Below are 17,169 nucleotides of genomic sequence, written 5' to 3' on the forward strand. Positions count from 1 at the left end.
AGCAAAAGCTGCATGTGCATGCAAAGCAAGCGAGAAATTCATTTGCTACTTCCCTTTGGCAGGTGGGTGTTTAGCTGTTTCTAGGAGAGCAGGGCTTCATCTTGTGTAGGGATTGCTTGGGAAGACAAAAGCCACAACTCCAAACATCCCCCCTCCCTTTCTCCCAGTTGTTAGTTGCTAACCCCGATGACATTTGATGGTGTGGAATATCCCTTTGGTCGTTGTGGTCAGCTGTCCTGCCTGTGTCCCCTCCCTGCTGCTCATGCAGTTCTGGCCTCCACTACACAGCAGTGTGAGAAGCAGAAGAGACCTTGGCTCTGTGCAAGCACTGCTCTGCGACAACTAAAATGTCAGTGTGTTATCAGCACTGTTTTTCATCACAAATCCAAAACATAGCACCACAGGAGCTACTTTGAAGAAAATGAACTCTGTCCCAGCCCAAACCAATACAGAATGCAGACTGAAAGTGTGTAAAAAGCATTGTGCCGCTACAAAGAAAAAGCAAATCTGTGGGATATGCACAGAAGGATAATGATGAAACATTCTTCTCAGCCACGCAACTTTGAGCCTTAAGTGAAGAGGCTGGTTTTGAGTGTCAGGTTACTGTATATGCGTATGTATGTGTATATATTTGTGTGGTGTGTAAATAGATATGTATATAGTTAAGCAGTCAGCTGCACAAATGAAATGCACAGATAATGAGACTTGGGGGTGGGAGGAAGTTGAGAGAATTACATAGGTTTAGTTTAGGGAAGATTGGGCAAGGACAGAATTAAGCTGAAAATAAGTCAAAGAATTCTGTCTCCATGAAGAATAAAAGAAGTGGTTTGGCGTAATTCGCTTCACTCACCTGGATCTCTTACTGTGAAGAAAACTATTCCAGTTGGAAAAGCAGTGGAATAGGCAGAGATAGGGTGATGTGGGAAATGTTAAAGGCTTTTAACTGCAAGGATATTTTACAAATCTTTGATCCATCCTTATGTTAGAAAGATGGAGAGGTGACTTCCCTGAGGTATCAGCAAGCCCTGAGTTTGTAAGTTTCTAGAGATGAGATGGCCACGATTGTTGGAAAAGTGTTCATCCAGTGTCCTTTGTCCTGCTACATGTGCCACCCCTAATTGTCAAGAATTTTGTGCCTGAAAAGCAGTTTCCTGTATTTATGGCTATAAAACACAAGGAAATCTCTCCCTCTGAAACCATCCCTTTCCAGATGTTTAATTTCAGAATTTTAGTTTCAGTGTGCCTTTTGTGTGTAATGTGTGTGTACTTGGTATATCAGTCTTTTAAACACAACAAAATAATAACAAAATAAAGTAACTAAATGAATACTGAATTATCTTGATGCTGCCGGTGCAGGTTTCTGGTCTTACATCTTTCTGATGTTACAGTAGTCTTTAGGTGTTCTTGGTGTTACTCTGAGGAAATCCACATTCATTGAAACCTATTTGGTCAGCTAGTACAAACACTTCTAACCACAGAAGAGGAATCAATTTGAAGTTGTTGCATTTAAACTTTGGAAATTTTCTGAATTGCTTTGGTAACAAGGAGCTCAATTTCCCAACTGAACTGTATGAACGTGGGCCTTAAGGGCCTCATTTAAGTGTGTATGTTTTGTTTTTTTTAAACTAGATATAACTCCTGATATTAATGAGATGCTACGTGAGACAACTTATTTTAAGTTGTGGTAAGTAAGAGGGGAAGAAAAAAAACAGTCCTCTGTGGTAGCTTTGGAGAGTATCCTCAAAATCGTCTGATTGCCTTTAGCTGCATCGTAGGCTGTATGTGCAAGAATGTAGGCAGCAGCGTGAGGAAAGTGCTTCTCCTCCCTGGCACTGGAGGCCACGTCTGGAGCACCATCCGTCGGGAGCCCCGCTACAGGAAGGGCCTGGTGCGCTGGAGGGAGTACCTCATGTGGCTCCTGAGGTGGTGAGGCTGAGCTACACGATGCTCAAGAGGCTGCTCAGCCTTCACAAGAGAAGGCAAAGGGAAGGTCTTGCTGATGTCTGCAAGGAAAACAGAGCGTGACTCCTCTGAGATGCACAGCAGGAAGACAAGGGGCAGCAGGCAGATTGAAGTGCGAGGCGTTCTAATAGGATGCAAAGAAAACATTCCATACCATGAGGGTTTTCCAACACTGGAATGAGTTGACCAAACAGGCCAATTAAAAGACAAATTTCTGCATATTAGTTAGCCCCTGTTAAAACAGTTTGTCAGTAGTTGTATGAATTCTGGTTAGTAGGCCACGATTCCCTTTTGTTCCAGTTTCTAGACACCGTCTTCTGAAAAAGGTCTGTAGGCAGCTGTTAGTCTGCAGAGGTAACTGAGTTGGTGCCTGGTAGAACAAACCACATTTTGAGAACTTGTGGTGAGAGTCTGATAATTATACACGGGTATGATAGACCTGCGTGGCATGGTTGATGGAATATTACTAAGTCATAAAATGGATAGTATGTCTTTTTTCTTTCCAGTTGGAAAACAAAACAAAAACAACAACAAAGAAATAAGGATTTTTGTGCCCCAAAGCATCAAATTTTAAAAGCGTATCAGTTGGTCCAGTAAAAGTCCTTCTCTTTGTGTAAAAACTGCCTTGATTCTATCTTTAGACTGTAGTAGCTAGAGTAACACTTATGAAATCCTAAAAGCACTTTTTTCCCCTTGAGCCTGTCAAATCCTTTCAGAGTTCTTGTCGTTATGGGAGAAATCTAAGAATTTATTATAAAATAATATTTTTTCCTTTTAATTTCAAAGGATGTTATCCAAGGTAGTAGGTATAGCTGAAGTTGCATAAATTTCTTTGATAGAGAATCTCTGAAAAATGAAAAGTTTGTGCCATATCTGATGGCAGTCATTGGTCTTCTGTTCTGAATTCCTGCTACTGTGAGATCCTCTTCACTTTTATATTTTTATGTTTCCTCCTGACCTTATCCTCAAGTGAATCATTGTTGGGATACATGAAATACATAAGGGCAAAGTATAACGGAGAACAGAGCTGCTAACTGAGAGACGTTAGCGTGGGTGTGGTAAGGTTGCAGGGAAAAGCACTTTCTGCTGATACTTGCTTTTGTTTGGGAGATTCTTCTGAATGAAGAATGAGTCCAGAAGAGTGGAAGGTTTCTTGACATCCTCCCTAATTCCCTCCCTGCTCTTCCAGAGGAGCTATTCCTAGGAACTTCCTGCTAGTCAGAACACACCTGGGTGATAGGTAGTGATAGTCAGGTTTTCTTTTCTGATTCCCTTGTTTCAAAGCAGTAAGTTTCTTTGCTAAATCTTGTTTCCATTTCCTGCGTGCTAGTAATGTTGCGGGTTTGCTTTTCTGGGCAAACATATTTTACTGAGTTTGTGGCTGAATATTCAAATAATGTGTCAGTTTTCTATTGAACGTGCTCTTTTCGTCTTTGTAGGGTAACAACCTGAACATGCTTTTTTTTATTGATATTTTTAATGAGAGCTGTGAATAGAGATCAGGCTGAACTTCTGTTGATACTTGTTTGGACTGGTTGACTTGGAGAAGATTGAATTTTTAAAGACAATCAAAGAAGAAACAATTTTGTTTACTGGTTAGGTAAATAATAGGTTAGGTAAATAATGAGTATCTCTCGTTATTTCTCTAGGGTACACTTTTGGATCTTATATTTTTGTGTTGCAGTTGATGGACAGTGCGTTGTCCATATATATTATTTTAATGGACTGGCCCCGTTGAAGGTAATAGCAGATGTTGAACATGAGAAGAATAGGGCATTTCAGTGGTGCTCTGCTGGCTATGTACGCATTTATTTCCTCTTCTCTGCTCTCTGCTCCCTTGGGTTACTTTTCTTCTCGAAAGAACCATAAATATTACATGTGAGAGCTGAAAAGCTGCAAAGCAGTTGAAGAAAATATTTTTGTGCTGATGAGGTGAATGAAAGAATGACTGACACTGGATTACACTGAAAAGCAGGTTGATGAAGAAAAGAGCCATAGATCGAAACTTCAATTGATATTTTAAGTGATGGTAATTCAGCAATTTTTGTAGGATGTAGAACAAACAAAACTTCCTCTCTTCAAATTACTGTTTGATCAGATACCACTACTGTAGTGTGGGCGTTCTTAATTTTAAGATGGATTTTAGGTTCCTTTGTAAAGACACTCGTGTAGTTGGTCTATATGTATAAGTAAATAGATCTACTGATTTTTTTAGCTGTTCTTGTATAATACATTTGTTCTTTCCTATTTTTACCTAACATTTCAAAATGTCCTAGGTGAAAGATTTTGAATTTGCTTTATCGCTTAGGGTTCTAGTCTCTGAACTTTTAACGTATTTTTTCCATATGGCAATCTGTATGACCAGGCATATCGGTTGAGGTTTATGTGGCAATGGTCTTGGAAAGAATCAGAAAGAGAACTGACTTCAACACATTCCTGCCATTCAAATCAAGGATTTGTAAAATGGTTTGGGAACTTTGTGGTTTAATTCATGTTAGTGGTGTTAAATATGGTTTGGATATAATCTGTCTGAAGTCTTCCCAGACTTCATGCAAAAAGAAAAAAAAATGAACACTGGGAATCTGATTTGGTTCTTGTTCTGTTAGTGAATTGTATAGGTGCTATGGAGGCCTTAGCGTCTTTTATAGAGAAAATACTCTTTGAAAGCATTGCCGATGGTATCACTTCACACAGGCTGTGTATTCCTCATGGCATAAATTGTAAGCAATGGTTCTGTTGTTGCAGAAATGGTTGCAGTCACTGATTTATCCCTGTCAAAAGAAGTAAGAATTACCTGAGCTACTGGTATAACGATTCTCTAAATATTGCGCATCTGGAGATTTGAAGATATAGTTATTTTGTAGTTATAAAGTAGTTTGTGCTCTACAAAACCACATAATCCTGTTTAGTTTTGTTTTCTGTCCTTTGGGATGACTTGGAAGAAGGAAAATACTTGCACAGGTGCCAAATATAAGCATCTTAAATAACAGAGAGAAGGAAGAGTTGTTCTGTTAAGGTCTTGGAGAACTAATTGTAAATCCGATGCTATCTGGGGAATATGAAAGGTATTACTGCTAACTATGGAGCTGTGATAGACATCTGTATAGCATGACAAAATCCTTGATACTCCTGTGTATTTCATAATGCAACAGTGCTTCACTTAGTAGTGTTGTAAATGTTACAAAACTTATAATGAAAAAATGCTAAGCTTAACTAAAGCCTGTGAATTTTTGGTGTAATATTTTTGGGAGGATTCTATTCTTCTCCCCTTTCAATTTTACTTTGGATTTAATTTTTCAAATAAAATTCATTTTACCTTTTAGTAATTGATTAAAAACTTACTTTAGTGCATATGCTAATTTTTGAGCTTCATTTAATATTTGAACTTATTTTATATAATTTCTTTCTAGAAAAGATTACAAAAAGAACTATTGGCGTTGCAAAATGATCCACCTCCAGGAATGACTCTAAACGAAAAGAGTGTACAAAATTCAATTACACAGTAAGTATATATATAGTTTAATTTTTGCTACCAAGTTGAAAAGTATGCTGTGGAAAGTCCCCTCACGCCACTTTCACAATTTGTTTCAAGTAATGTTCTGAACTTTTGTTTTTAATCTAGAGAATGAAACATTTTATTTTAATGGACATATTGCGGTAACGTGCTGGACACTCTCAGAACACAAATAATGAATTCGTTAAATTTGTATTAGGCATTTTACTGTTTAACAAAATGTTAATTGGTAAATGCTTCTGCATATTTTAATTTAACAACATCTCGTAGCTACTAACCTGTGAAACTCCTTTAAATTTAATGAAATAACGGAGTAGCTGGTTTAGTCTTTCTACATTATTGTTGTGGTTTAGCCCTGGCGGGCAGCTAAGTATCACAAAGCTGCTCTCGTTGTCCCCATGTGGGATGGTGGAGAGAATCGGAAAGGTAAAAGTGAGAGAACTCATGGACTGAGATAAAGACAGTTTGCTAGGTAAAGCAAAAGCTACACCAAAGCAAAGCCAAATGAGGAATCCATTCGCTGCTTTCCATCAGCAGGCAGGTGTTCAGCCACTTCCAGGAGAGCAGGGCTCATCGTGTGTAATAATTTCTTGGGAAGACAAACGCCATCGCTCTGAATGTCCCCCCGTTCCTTCTTCTTTACCACAGCTTTTATTGCTGAGCACAATGCCACGTGGTATGGGACATCCCTTTGGTCAGGTTGGGTCAACTGTCCTGGCTGTGTCCCCTCCCAGCTCCTTGCGCACCCCAAGCCTCCTTGGTGTCAGGGCAGCACAAGAAGATAAAAAAAAGTTCTTTGCTCTGTAACAGCTAAAACATTGGTGTTTTACTGCCACTATTTTAATCAAATATCCAAAACCAGGCATAGTGTAAGCCTCTGAGAAGAAAATTAACTCTGTCCCAGCCAAAACCATGATATTTATTTAGAGTGTATTTCATAGTTCTTAATTTCCATCATCTTTCTCTAAAGTAAGCAGAGAAAACTTCTTAAAGAGCAAAGTTGTCCAAATTCGTTTTTTTAGACTTTCCACCTTGCTGTAGTTTGTGCTGTGCAAAACTGAAATAGAAATATGGTTAAATATTCTGTGCATTTTAGTGAAATCGACAAGTGTTGTTCCTTATATTAAACTAGTATTTTTTTCAATTGACTGAAATTCAAAGACTGTTGACTCCTTTTTTTTTAGGCAATTTTCTGTCTTTTTTTCTTAGATTAATTCAGAGAAATGTTAGAAAAATCTTTGCAGATATGAAAATCTAAGAGTGAATTTCAGGCTACATGTTCTGGACTGTTGATCGATGGATCGATTTAAATACATAAGTTGAGCTGACTTGTGATGTTGCTTAATATTTGCATTTCTGGTGCTGGCACTCTGACCGTGCTACTTGAGGTTTTATGAGACTTCAGTGCTTTTTGTATACCAAGTTAAATACTGCTGTTGCTTTTTAAATGGTGCTGTTTTTTGTGATACTTGATGCTGAAGAGTATGACTGAAAAAAGTTGAAATAGCACTTTCCAGAATTTGGTACTAATAGCAAACCGTTGTACATTTGGTGGATTGAAAATTGTTTCTTGCTTTACTTAGATTCCTTTTTTTTTTAATTTTTTTTTCAGGAAAAAAAAAGTATTTTGCTTCTCAAAGAAAATCCAATCTAATTTTGCAAGAGCTTTTTCACTTGCTTAAACAAAAATAGCAATTAAGGGAAAGTGTACAGAAGGTGAAGAGATGTGAAAGGAGAAATCTTTTTTTTCTGTTCATTGATTTCCATTTTTCTTAGGATGTCTTTGTCACCAGAGTGCTACTGCATTGCTTTTTCTGCTACATGCAATTTTCTTACATGCAAATAAAAACTTCCAGTTTATGGACTTTTTTTTTTTCAAATTGCCACTGTAACTCGCTTCCCAACACTAGTAACATCATGTTTTGCCCTTCAAGGGTGTTTGATGCAAAGTAGCATGTTCTCAGGTTTTTAATCAAATTGAAGTTTGTGTTGGTGAAGTATGCATTTGTGTACCAGTACTCTGGGGTTTGAAAGGAGCTGAATAAATTAATTGGAGCATATGATGTAACTAGGTCATCTGAAACTTTAAGCAATCTTTTTTTTTTTTAAATACCCAATAATTAGAAGTTTGAGATGGCTTGAAAAAGAAAAAAAAAAACAAAACAACAAAAACGACACAGGAAAAATGGGTGCTAGTGATTCCTTGACCATAAAGGAGCAGTGTCTGGGCAGAATTTTCTTCATAAATGAAACTAGTTCAAAAACTTGAAAGTGGAGATTCTGGATCACAAAGACCAATAAAGTTGAATAGTGTTGGTGCAGTGTGTGTATAAATGTAAAAGCAGAAGGCATAGCAAAATATGTCATCTCAAGTGCAGCTAGAATAAATCAAAACAGAATATCCTGAGCTGGAAGGTACTCACAGGGACCATCAAGTTCAACTCCTGGCACTGCACAGGACCACCCAAAAACCAGACCCTGTGCCTGAGAGCGTTGTCCAAATGCTTCTTGAACTCCAGCAGGCTCGGTGCAGTGACCACTGCCCTAGGGAGCCTGTCCCAGTGCCCGACCACCCTCTGGGTGCAGAACCTTTCCCTAACCCCCAGCCTGACCCTCCCCTGTCCCAGCCCCATGCCGTTCCCTCGGGTCCTGTCGCTGTCCCCAGAGAGCAGAGCTCAGTGCCTGCCCCTCTGCTCCCCTCGTGAGGGAGCTGCAGGCCGCCATGAGGCCTCCCCTCAGCCTGCTCTGCTCGGGGCTGAGCAAACCAAGGGACCTCAGCTGCTCCTCATATATCTTCCCCTTTAGACCATTCACCATCTTTGTAGCCCTCCTTTCGACACTCTCTAATAGTTTTATGTCCTTTTTATACTGCGGCACCCAAAACTGCACACAGTACTTGAGGCCACACCAGTGCAGAGTAGATTGGGACAATCACTTCCCTCGACCATCTAGCAGTGTAGTGCTTGATGCAACCCCAGGGTACCGTTGGCCCGTCTGGCTGCCAGGGCACACTGTGGCTCATATTCTACTTGCCATTAACCAGCACCCCCATATCCCTTTCCATGGGGCTTCTCTCCAGCCTCTCATTCCCCAGTCTGTACGTGTTGCCAGAGTTGCACCATCCCAGGTACCGAATCCAGTACTTGCTATAAATTTCATATAATTAGTGGTGGCTCAGCCTTCTAATACATCAAGATCTCTCTGCAAGGCCTTTCTACCCTTGACAGAATCAACAGCTCTTCCTAATTTAGCATTATCCATTAATGTACTTGGTGATCTTAGAGTCCTGCATCCAGGTCATTTATGAGAACACTGAACAGAACTGGCCCTAAAATGGAGACTCTGCAGAACCACACCAGTGACTGGCTAACAGCCCAGTGTAACCCCATTTACTGTAAGCCTTTGAACCTGACCCATCAACTAATTGTTCACCCATCATACTGTGTACTCGTCTAGCTGTATGCTGGACAGTATTTCCAGAAGGATAATGTGAGAGAAAGCATTGAAAGCTGTACTGGAATTCAAAAAGATCACGTCTACTGGCTTCCCTTGGTCAACCAGATGAGTAACCTCCTCATAAATGGCAGTTAAGTTACTAAGCAAAACTTTCCCGTCGTGAAAATATGATTGTGTTATTTCAAGTGTTTTTTTCAATAAATCCCAGATTTGAAAACAAATCTAGGAGGGCATTCTTCCTAATCAGTGTCCTTAGTAGCTGTACCAAGAAGTTATCTTCAGTCTGCATCAGGAATTTCTTGGACCCGTTGGTATCAGCTGTGTGATATTCCCAGTTAACATCTGGGAAATTGAAGTCACCCGTAAGGACAAGGGCAGTTGAGCTAGAGATATCCCTTAATTACTTGTAGAATATTCAACAGTGGTGTCAGCTTGGTTGGATGGTCTATAGTAGACTCCTACAACAACACCACTTTATTTACCTTAAGCCTTACCCAGAGGCTCCCAACAGTGTCATTGCTACCTGTAAGTGCCATTCAGTTCACTTCTGTTAACATTCAGTGCCACCTGCCCTGCAGTCAAAGGACTCTTCCCCAGGACAGTCATTGCCCTCCTTTACCCTCCTACTGTTAAAAATACGTTCCTCCTTAAGAGTGCAACAGCAGATCAGTGGAGAAAAAAAATTTTCTTAAAAAAAAGATGACGAAAAATATGCAACACTTAAATACAGGGACAGCCTATATGGTATGAGGGTGGAGAGACATTGAGAATAGGATCATCAGGACTGCCAGCTGAAGGAGACATCGGCTTTTCTGAATGCGTTGCTGTTCTAAAAAAAACTCTCAGCTGCCTCACTTGGGAGTGATGTACATGTTTTTGTTTGAGACATTCGTAGTCTCTTGATAAATCTTTACATTATTGTATTCCTCAAATGTGTAAAACTTGATCAAGGGTGAAAGATAAAAATGGGGAAGTGATGCTACAAAGGATTCTATTAAATGAACAACAGAACTCCAAAATGACAGAAGTGAGATAGCATGGTGTTGTTATACGTCTTGAACACTATACAGAATCTATTTTGACTGGATTTAAAAAAACACTAATTTCATGTTACAGTGGAAGAAGTAGATGCAGAAGAAAAACATACTGTGATATGTTGCATCTTAATTCCAGTTGCGAGTCATCCTTTTTCTGTTTTCAATTTACTGTGACCTTTTCATTTTTATATTACTAGCTTTTACAGTTTTAGTGTTCCCTTACATGCCAGATCACGTAATATTTAGTTTCTGACTTTTTTGTAGGGGTAAGTTCAAGAGCAGCATTCCCCATTCCCTCTTGGATATTGATTTTATTTTAGTAAACTATAACGATGATTTCCGTGACAGAAAAATGAAAACAGCGTGGAAAAAAGATGCATACTACTTTGTTTCCTTCCAAGCCCGATTTTATGTAGGAATAAACTTTGGAACAAGTCTTTTGTGTCAGCTGTGGCTCATGTAACAGTCATTTAATTGGGAACTGATGGATCTGTGATGAGTTCAAGTCATAATTCCTTGTATAATCTGTAGTGCTATAGCAATGCGTGCGTGTGAAATACTAAGCTTGTTTCTTTTAAATGTGGGCTGTATGCATTATTCTCTTATGATACTAATGGAAAGTTTAGAAAATTGGCTGATTAGTAGTTGATTCGATTTGTCCTGTGCTGCAGGAGTGAAATTATAATTTATTAGTCTATAATACTATTTTTTTCTTCATTCCTTAGGTGGATTGTAGACATGGAAGGTGCTCCAGGAACACTATATGAAGGGGAGAAATTTCAACTTCTATTTAAGTTCAGTAGTCGGTATCCTTTTGATTCGCCTCAGGTAACTGCTTTTTTATCTCCCGCTTAATTCTACCTCTAGGTTATAGCTGCATGGCACGTGCTGAATATTAATATTGTCCACGTATCCTGATACGCAGTTTAGTTACTTTAATTTGTATTAAACATATTGTGCAGGTGCCTTTACTCTTAGAAATGAGTCTGCAGTGAACTATAGTATCCATTGGAATCCACGTGTTTTCATAGGAGATGAAAGAATGGTGTACGCATGAGGCTTTTTTTGATACTTGTGTCATAGGAAAGAGAAACACAAAGTAGGAAGGTGCTTTTTACTGCAGCATAGGAGTTAACAAATAACTACTTCATACCCTTTCCTATTGCTTTTAACTTCGTCTTTCTAGTTCATTTTTAAAACTCTTGCATCTTCTCTGCTGCCATGGTTAATATGGCTGCCAAAAAAATGTTATTGTGGTAGGAATTCTCGTAAATACCTGGTCTCTTTGAGAGGCCTACAAGTCTAGTGGTTAGAATTAAGGTATAAACTACTGTATTGCTTTCATGGTAACATTAATTGCAGCATTACTACCAGGGTGCAGAATGACCTCTGTACATCTATCTGTCCATTACCTGTGAGGAATGTTTTAAAAAAAAGGATTGTAAGAGGTGTTAGGTTATCACTTCTGATCTCATCAGAAAGGAAGAAGAAAAGTGAGAGTGCCTTATTTCTTGCCTTGTTTGAGCTTGAATTTCAAAGAGTGATCTCTGATGCTTTTCTCATGGCTAGTGAAGCTTAAGCAAGGAGCTATGACAGTCACTTAAACTGTAAACATACGTATCTTTAGGTATTATGTTAAAAACTGGAATGCTGACTTTTCAGTCTCAGGTTTTAAGGAACAAACTGGCACTTGCACATCTGCATTTTGTCAGGTTTGCGGTGAACTACTTGTAGGTGACCTATGAGAGATTAATCACTTTCATTTGGTTCCAAGTAGGTACCGTTTGTGCTCATTACCCAAAGTGTGTGTGGGGCTTTATGCAATTTATTGTAAAACGGCAAACTAGATCAGTACATGTACACAGATGTATTTATTTTTAAGCACAAAAGGCAATTAAGAATTTAAGTACTGGGTATTTGATTGTTGTAATGTCTAGAATTTTCATCATGCTGCTGTATGCTGAGTTCATTTATATTACAAACCTCTGGATTATAATTCTCCCTCCTGTAAATCTATTTACTGTGAATTGACAATTTACACTTCCTCTGCTTAATCAGTTGGTTGTTTTCTACATTAAATATATGTTATCTGTCAGAACATGTGTGCTTTTACTTACTTGCCTAGTCCTCGTTTTCCTGTAAAGCAAAGACATTAGATAGAAATGAAATACATTACAGGTTATGAAGGTAAGCTCTTCAGTGCTTAAGAAATATCTGTTAAAGATCTATGAAAGATCATTATGCATCCAGTTTTTCTACTGCTATAGAAGACTCCATGCTATTAGGCAAACAGGTTAAGCTCTCTCCCTTCAAGTTCACATGTGATTAAGGTGATACTTCTTGTAGGCAACAACGAGATGGGTGTGTGTGTGCATGTACGTGAACTTATGAAATACTTAAGAGGCTGTGGGATACAGTACAATGACATAACAACTCTACCATTCATAATCATAAAAGATTATAGTGGTTATGTTGGATAAGGAGCTCAGGAGTATAATGCTGCTGTGAGGATATTGGTTTTACTCCATTTCCATTGGTCCTGAGCTAACCATGTGTTTGACAGAAACTTCTGTAAGAGCAGTAATTGTTAAAACTGGTTTTCTAACCGTTTTTTGACTGTGATGTTATCTTTCAATAGAGAAGAGTTAAGGTTCTCAATGCTGTTTTTGTTGTTCACCCATGTTAAATAAAAACAAGTTCTATTTAAAATAATGATCTAAAAATATTTCCTATGTGGCAATGTACTGTGGTTGTAGAAGTTATAATTAATTGGGTTAGTTCATTTAACTCTTTATGAGTTGTCCAGAACTTACTTTGTTGTGTCCAGGATAATAGAAATACTCATTTATAAGTCTCATTGTGTTTCTTGGTGTATAATATTGTGGCTTATGAAACAATTAAAATCCAGGGTTTGGCTATGCAACTGTATTTCTTAGGATGTAAAGGACTGAGGCTACAAGATTTAAAAATTTTGGTTTGATATCTTTACACTGTTGCCTTTACATTTTTCTACTCTGTATAGATATTTGTAGGAAAAAAACCTGCCATTTAACCATCTATGCAACTTCATCTTCACTAGTTAATAAGGATTCTGTCACTTCATTTTACGTTTCAATTAATTGCTTGCAAAAATGAATGAATCTAATGTGGTAAATTGCATTATTTATTGTAAGTGAAAATGGTAGAATCCACTTCTTAAATAAGATATTGCTGTTTTTCCAAAAGCCATGCAGTTTTATTTAAAACTTGGACAATAAATAACAATACAAAAAATAAATAACAATTAATACAAAAAATAAATTACAAATGTTTCTCTTTTTTTTAGGTCATGTTTACTGGTGACAATATTCCTGTTCATCCACATGTTTATAGCAACGGTCATATCTGTTTGTCCATTCTAACAGAAGACTGGTCTCCAGCTCTCTCAGTGCAATCTGTTTGTCTTAGCATTATTAGCATGCTTTCCAGCTGCAAAGAAAAGGTATGGTTTTTTTAGCACCGGTGGAGTAGAGTAAGTGAAAGTTACTGGTTTTCTTTTTTGCAAAGTAAGATTCTTGCTTCTGAAATTCTGAAACAGGCAAATGTACTCTATGTTTCTATTATTGAAAAAGTACTAAGCTAGAGCTGCAAACTTGCAGTGCAGTAAGTACTTTTAAACTTTTTTTATGGTGACTTGCTCGTATCATTGCTGGAAAAGCGGCATGGATAGAACCCTTCTACTTGTACTAACTGTGAAGTTAAATTCATACGATTCTGTGTAAATTGATTGTCTCTAAAGGCAGTGCAAAGTGACTATTTAAATGTATTTAATGCAGATGTCCAAGATATTTTTTGTTCATAAATGAATGGCACTCAGACTTCTTTTGTAAAGGAGGCTACTCTTTTGCTCTTGACCATTTGTTTTGGAGTGGAATTCCCGTGGAAGTTAATTTATTCAGAGCTTGTATATCAGTGATATCCAGACGTGTATTTGTTACACTCCTGTCACTTGTAGTCATGTGTATTTGGTAGAAAAATACCACCCGATTGCTTTGTATTATATTCTCTGCCTTCTGATGACACTTATAAAGACAACTGAAGAATATGAAGTATTGATGAGACATAGATACTTGTTTGATGACAGCTTAAACAAAACTCGTTTTTCACCCACTCCAAGCTGAGATTTATGGATGTGAATTGGACCTAATATATAAAAATGAGATTCCAAACCACAAAGGAATTTATACAGCTGTTCCTTTCTTATGTGCTTTTTTTTTTTTTAATTATCCCCTCTCCCATCCCCAATCTGTCTTCAAGTGGTTTGGAATTTCTCATGGAATCTTGACTTGAGTATCTCCAGTAAGAATCGTTACCGGGATTTTTCTTGCAAGGGCAGTAGCCCTGCTTGCTACCTCGTTGTCATTGCATTCACTTGATAACCTTTCCTAAGCTTATTAAATAGTTCATGTATTTACAATATGAGGATTGTTTGATTATTTGTAGGTCTTTTCTTCTGTTGCAGAGGCGACCTCCAGATAACTCATTTTATGTAAGAACATGTAACAAGAATCCAAAGAAAACAAAATGGTGGTATCATGGTAAGTATTTAACTAGGACCAGAAATTTTGAAGCTCTTTTAGACTGAAGGCACTTAAAATGTAGGAAAGTAGCGTAAATTCATTCAAAGCCTAAAATACTTTAATTTCCAAAATTTATGAAAATCCCATTTCTGAGATACCTGCTGTGAATTTCTTTATATCACACTTTAATAATTCCTGGTTGAAATTTAAACGACACAGATTCGTGTTTTACGTTGTAGGACTGAATTTGAATAAAAGTTCTTGTGAACTACATCAGTCCATGACAAGTCTTAAGGTGTGGGTGGGGAATGCCCTTAATTAAACTAGGTGTAGCTTTAAAACCATTTTTTTCTTTTGTTGGTGGTAACACTTTAAAAGCTTTCACTGCAATAAAAATACACCAATATGTTTATAGGCAGCCTTATTTTTTTCAGTAATTTCCCCTGTTCATCAGAATTTTCAGTGTGAGACAGTTGGCTGACTTAAAGGTTCTTAGGAACTAATAGTAGTGTAGTAGTAAGATTCTACACATACATGATATATACACCAAAATTGCTATGTATAGTACTACAGGGTCCGTAGTGCTACTGTTCCCCCCCCCCCCCCCCCCCCCCCACCATCTGCTCTCTTTCTGACTTCATACTGTGTGGTTTCTTTCTTCTGGCTCCACATTTGTCATCTTCCCAGGGCTGGGGTTGGTTGTATGTGGTTATCCTATCTGGTCTGTTGGTGAGAAAGGAAAGGAAGAGCAGGGCAGAGGGTAGAGATGGACTGTGCTTTTTTTCTCTCTTCTCCTGTTGGCCAATACTTTCTTTGCTTTCCCTAGGATAATACTATCAAATGGTGGTTATCAGAAGCCTATGTGTTTGGGGAAGGGTTGTATTAGAGTAGAAAATACTGCATGCTAGAATGGTGCAAGAAGAGCTGGTCTTATTGCTACATTTCACTGAAGCCTCTGTCATGAGACATCCTAATTTTTTCACTGTTTCCCCACCCCAGGACACGTTCTGTCCTGTATATGAAATGAGATCAGGTAGTTTGAGGTAGCAGAAATGGAGAGGCAAATGCTAAAGCTTTCATGCTTAAATTCATAAAAACCCACAGTGCCCATGTGATTAAAAAATTGAGTGTTTCATAAAACTTGCTGATACCCATTTTTTTTTTGATAAATGGTAATGTAGCAGAATGAAACTGTGTTTCTTATAATACTCCAATAGTCTCTCTAAAACAAGTTGACTTCAGTCACAATAAGAGGAGTGCTGTATGTCATGGGGTTAACAAGTATGTAAGAAATTTAGGGCTGTTTATCATGTGGTTGTACATTACGCTGTTTTTAAAACTGGCTCCAAGAATAATAATACTCTTGTCTACAAGGATAATAAGCTGGATTTTTCATCTTCACTAAATTAGTCAGTAATCACTTTCTCTTCATTTTCTGTTTTCTCGCTCTTGCAATATGCTTGGTCCTTAACTATTTCTAGTTTTGCTTTCTCTTTATTGGCAATTTTTGGAGAATTTTTATTGATGTTTAATTTTGTTTTCACTTGCTAGTTATTTCTAAAGAGAAATGAGTTAAGTTTAATTTAGTGGCTTTATCTTGTGATTGAAACATGTTTTGTTTACTTTGAATTTGTAGTAGAGTTTCTTTTTGATTCAGGATTGAAGTCTTAAGGAGAACAGTCTTCAGATACTACTTTGATTTCTTATTCATGAAATTCAATTTGAGTTAAACAGGCAAAATTCCAAATGAGTATGAAAAGAAATGTGGTTATCTGACTCTGAAAGTTGCTATATAACTGTGGCTCAAAGAAATCAAGCTCCTTATAGTCTACTAAACAAATAATTTAATTACTTCAAAGTAATTACACAGTGGCTGTTTTTTGAAAGTCAGGAAACCCTTTCCTCCCCCACAAAGTCAGAGTAACCTAAAAAGGCAACCAAAGAGGCAAGAGAAAACAAGTCAGTTATTTAAATAACTTTTGCTGGTTTGTTCATAATATTTTCATTTGTATTTTTAACTCCTTTTTTAATTACCAATTACAAAGTAGATCATATTTTAAAGTTTATTGGGCTTCCTTTCCCCTCCCCCCCCTTAAATGTGTATATATATTAAAACAAAACACTGATGTCTGTTGGACAAAAGTTTTCTTAAACTTTGGAGGGTTTTTTGTTTGTTTTTTTCTCCCTAAAATTTTGTGCACCCCTTGCTCCTGCTCTCAATTAATAGTAATTTTGTTTCTCTTCTGGCCATATAAAAAGTTTCTAGAGGACGATCATTCAATTTTCAGTACTTTCCTAACTGGTTTGAAGAAATGGTGGATTACACTAAAATGGGAAGTATAATTTGCCTGCTAATTTTAAGTGTTTCTTTCTGGAAAAGATCTGTATTCAACCTGAGGTATACCTAAAAAAATTTACAAGCTCTTAGAAGTGGTGGCTCTGTCATCTTACTTTTCTGCTTCTGCTGAAGTCTCACATATCTAGCCTTGTGGTTGAACCACTTTTGGGCTGGGTAAATTAGGGGAGAAAAATCTAAAAGCCCAGAAAGAAAAACAGTTAAGTGCCAGTCCTAATATGTGAGGGAGATGCAGAGTGGTTTTGCTGATTCTGCTGTCAAGTAGCCATTAATCTGGCTTAGCTT

At 37.6% G+C, this 17,169-nt stretch overlaps 1 protein-coding gene across 1 annotated transcript in view; it reads left to right on the forward strand.

Moving 5' to 3' along the window:
• Positions 1-17,169, forward strand: part of UBE2W (ubiquitin conjugating enzyme E2 W) — a 34,460-nt gene that overhangs the window by 12,515 nt on the left and 4,776 nt on the right. Inside the window, exons 2-5 of the mRNA XM_083822673.1 lie at positions 5,373-5,464; positions 10,695-10,797; positions 13,295-13,450; positions 14,471-14,546. Coding sequence (XP_083678799.1) covers positions 5,373-5,464; positions 10,695-10,797; positions 13,295-13,450; positions 14,471-14,546 — 427 coding nt within the window. The remainder of the gene's footprint in view (positions 1-5,372; positions 5,465-10,694; positions 10,798-13,294; positions 13,451-14,470; positions 14,547-17,169) is intronic.

The sequence above is a fragment of the Anser anser genome, assembly GCF_964211835.1.
Source record: "Anser anser genome assembly, chromosome: 2".
Taxonomy (NCBI): Eukaryota; Metazoa; Chordata; class Aves; order Anseriformes; family Anatidae; genus Anser; species Anser anser.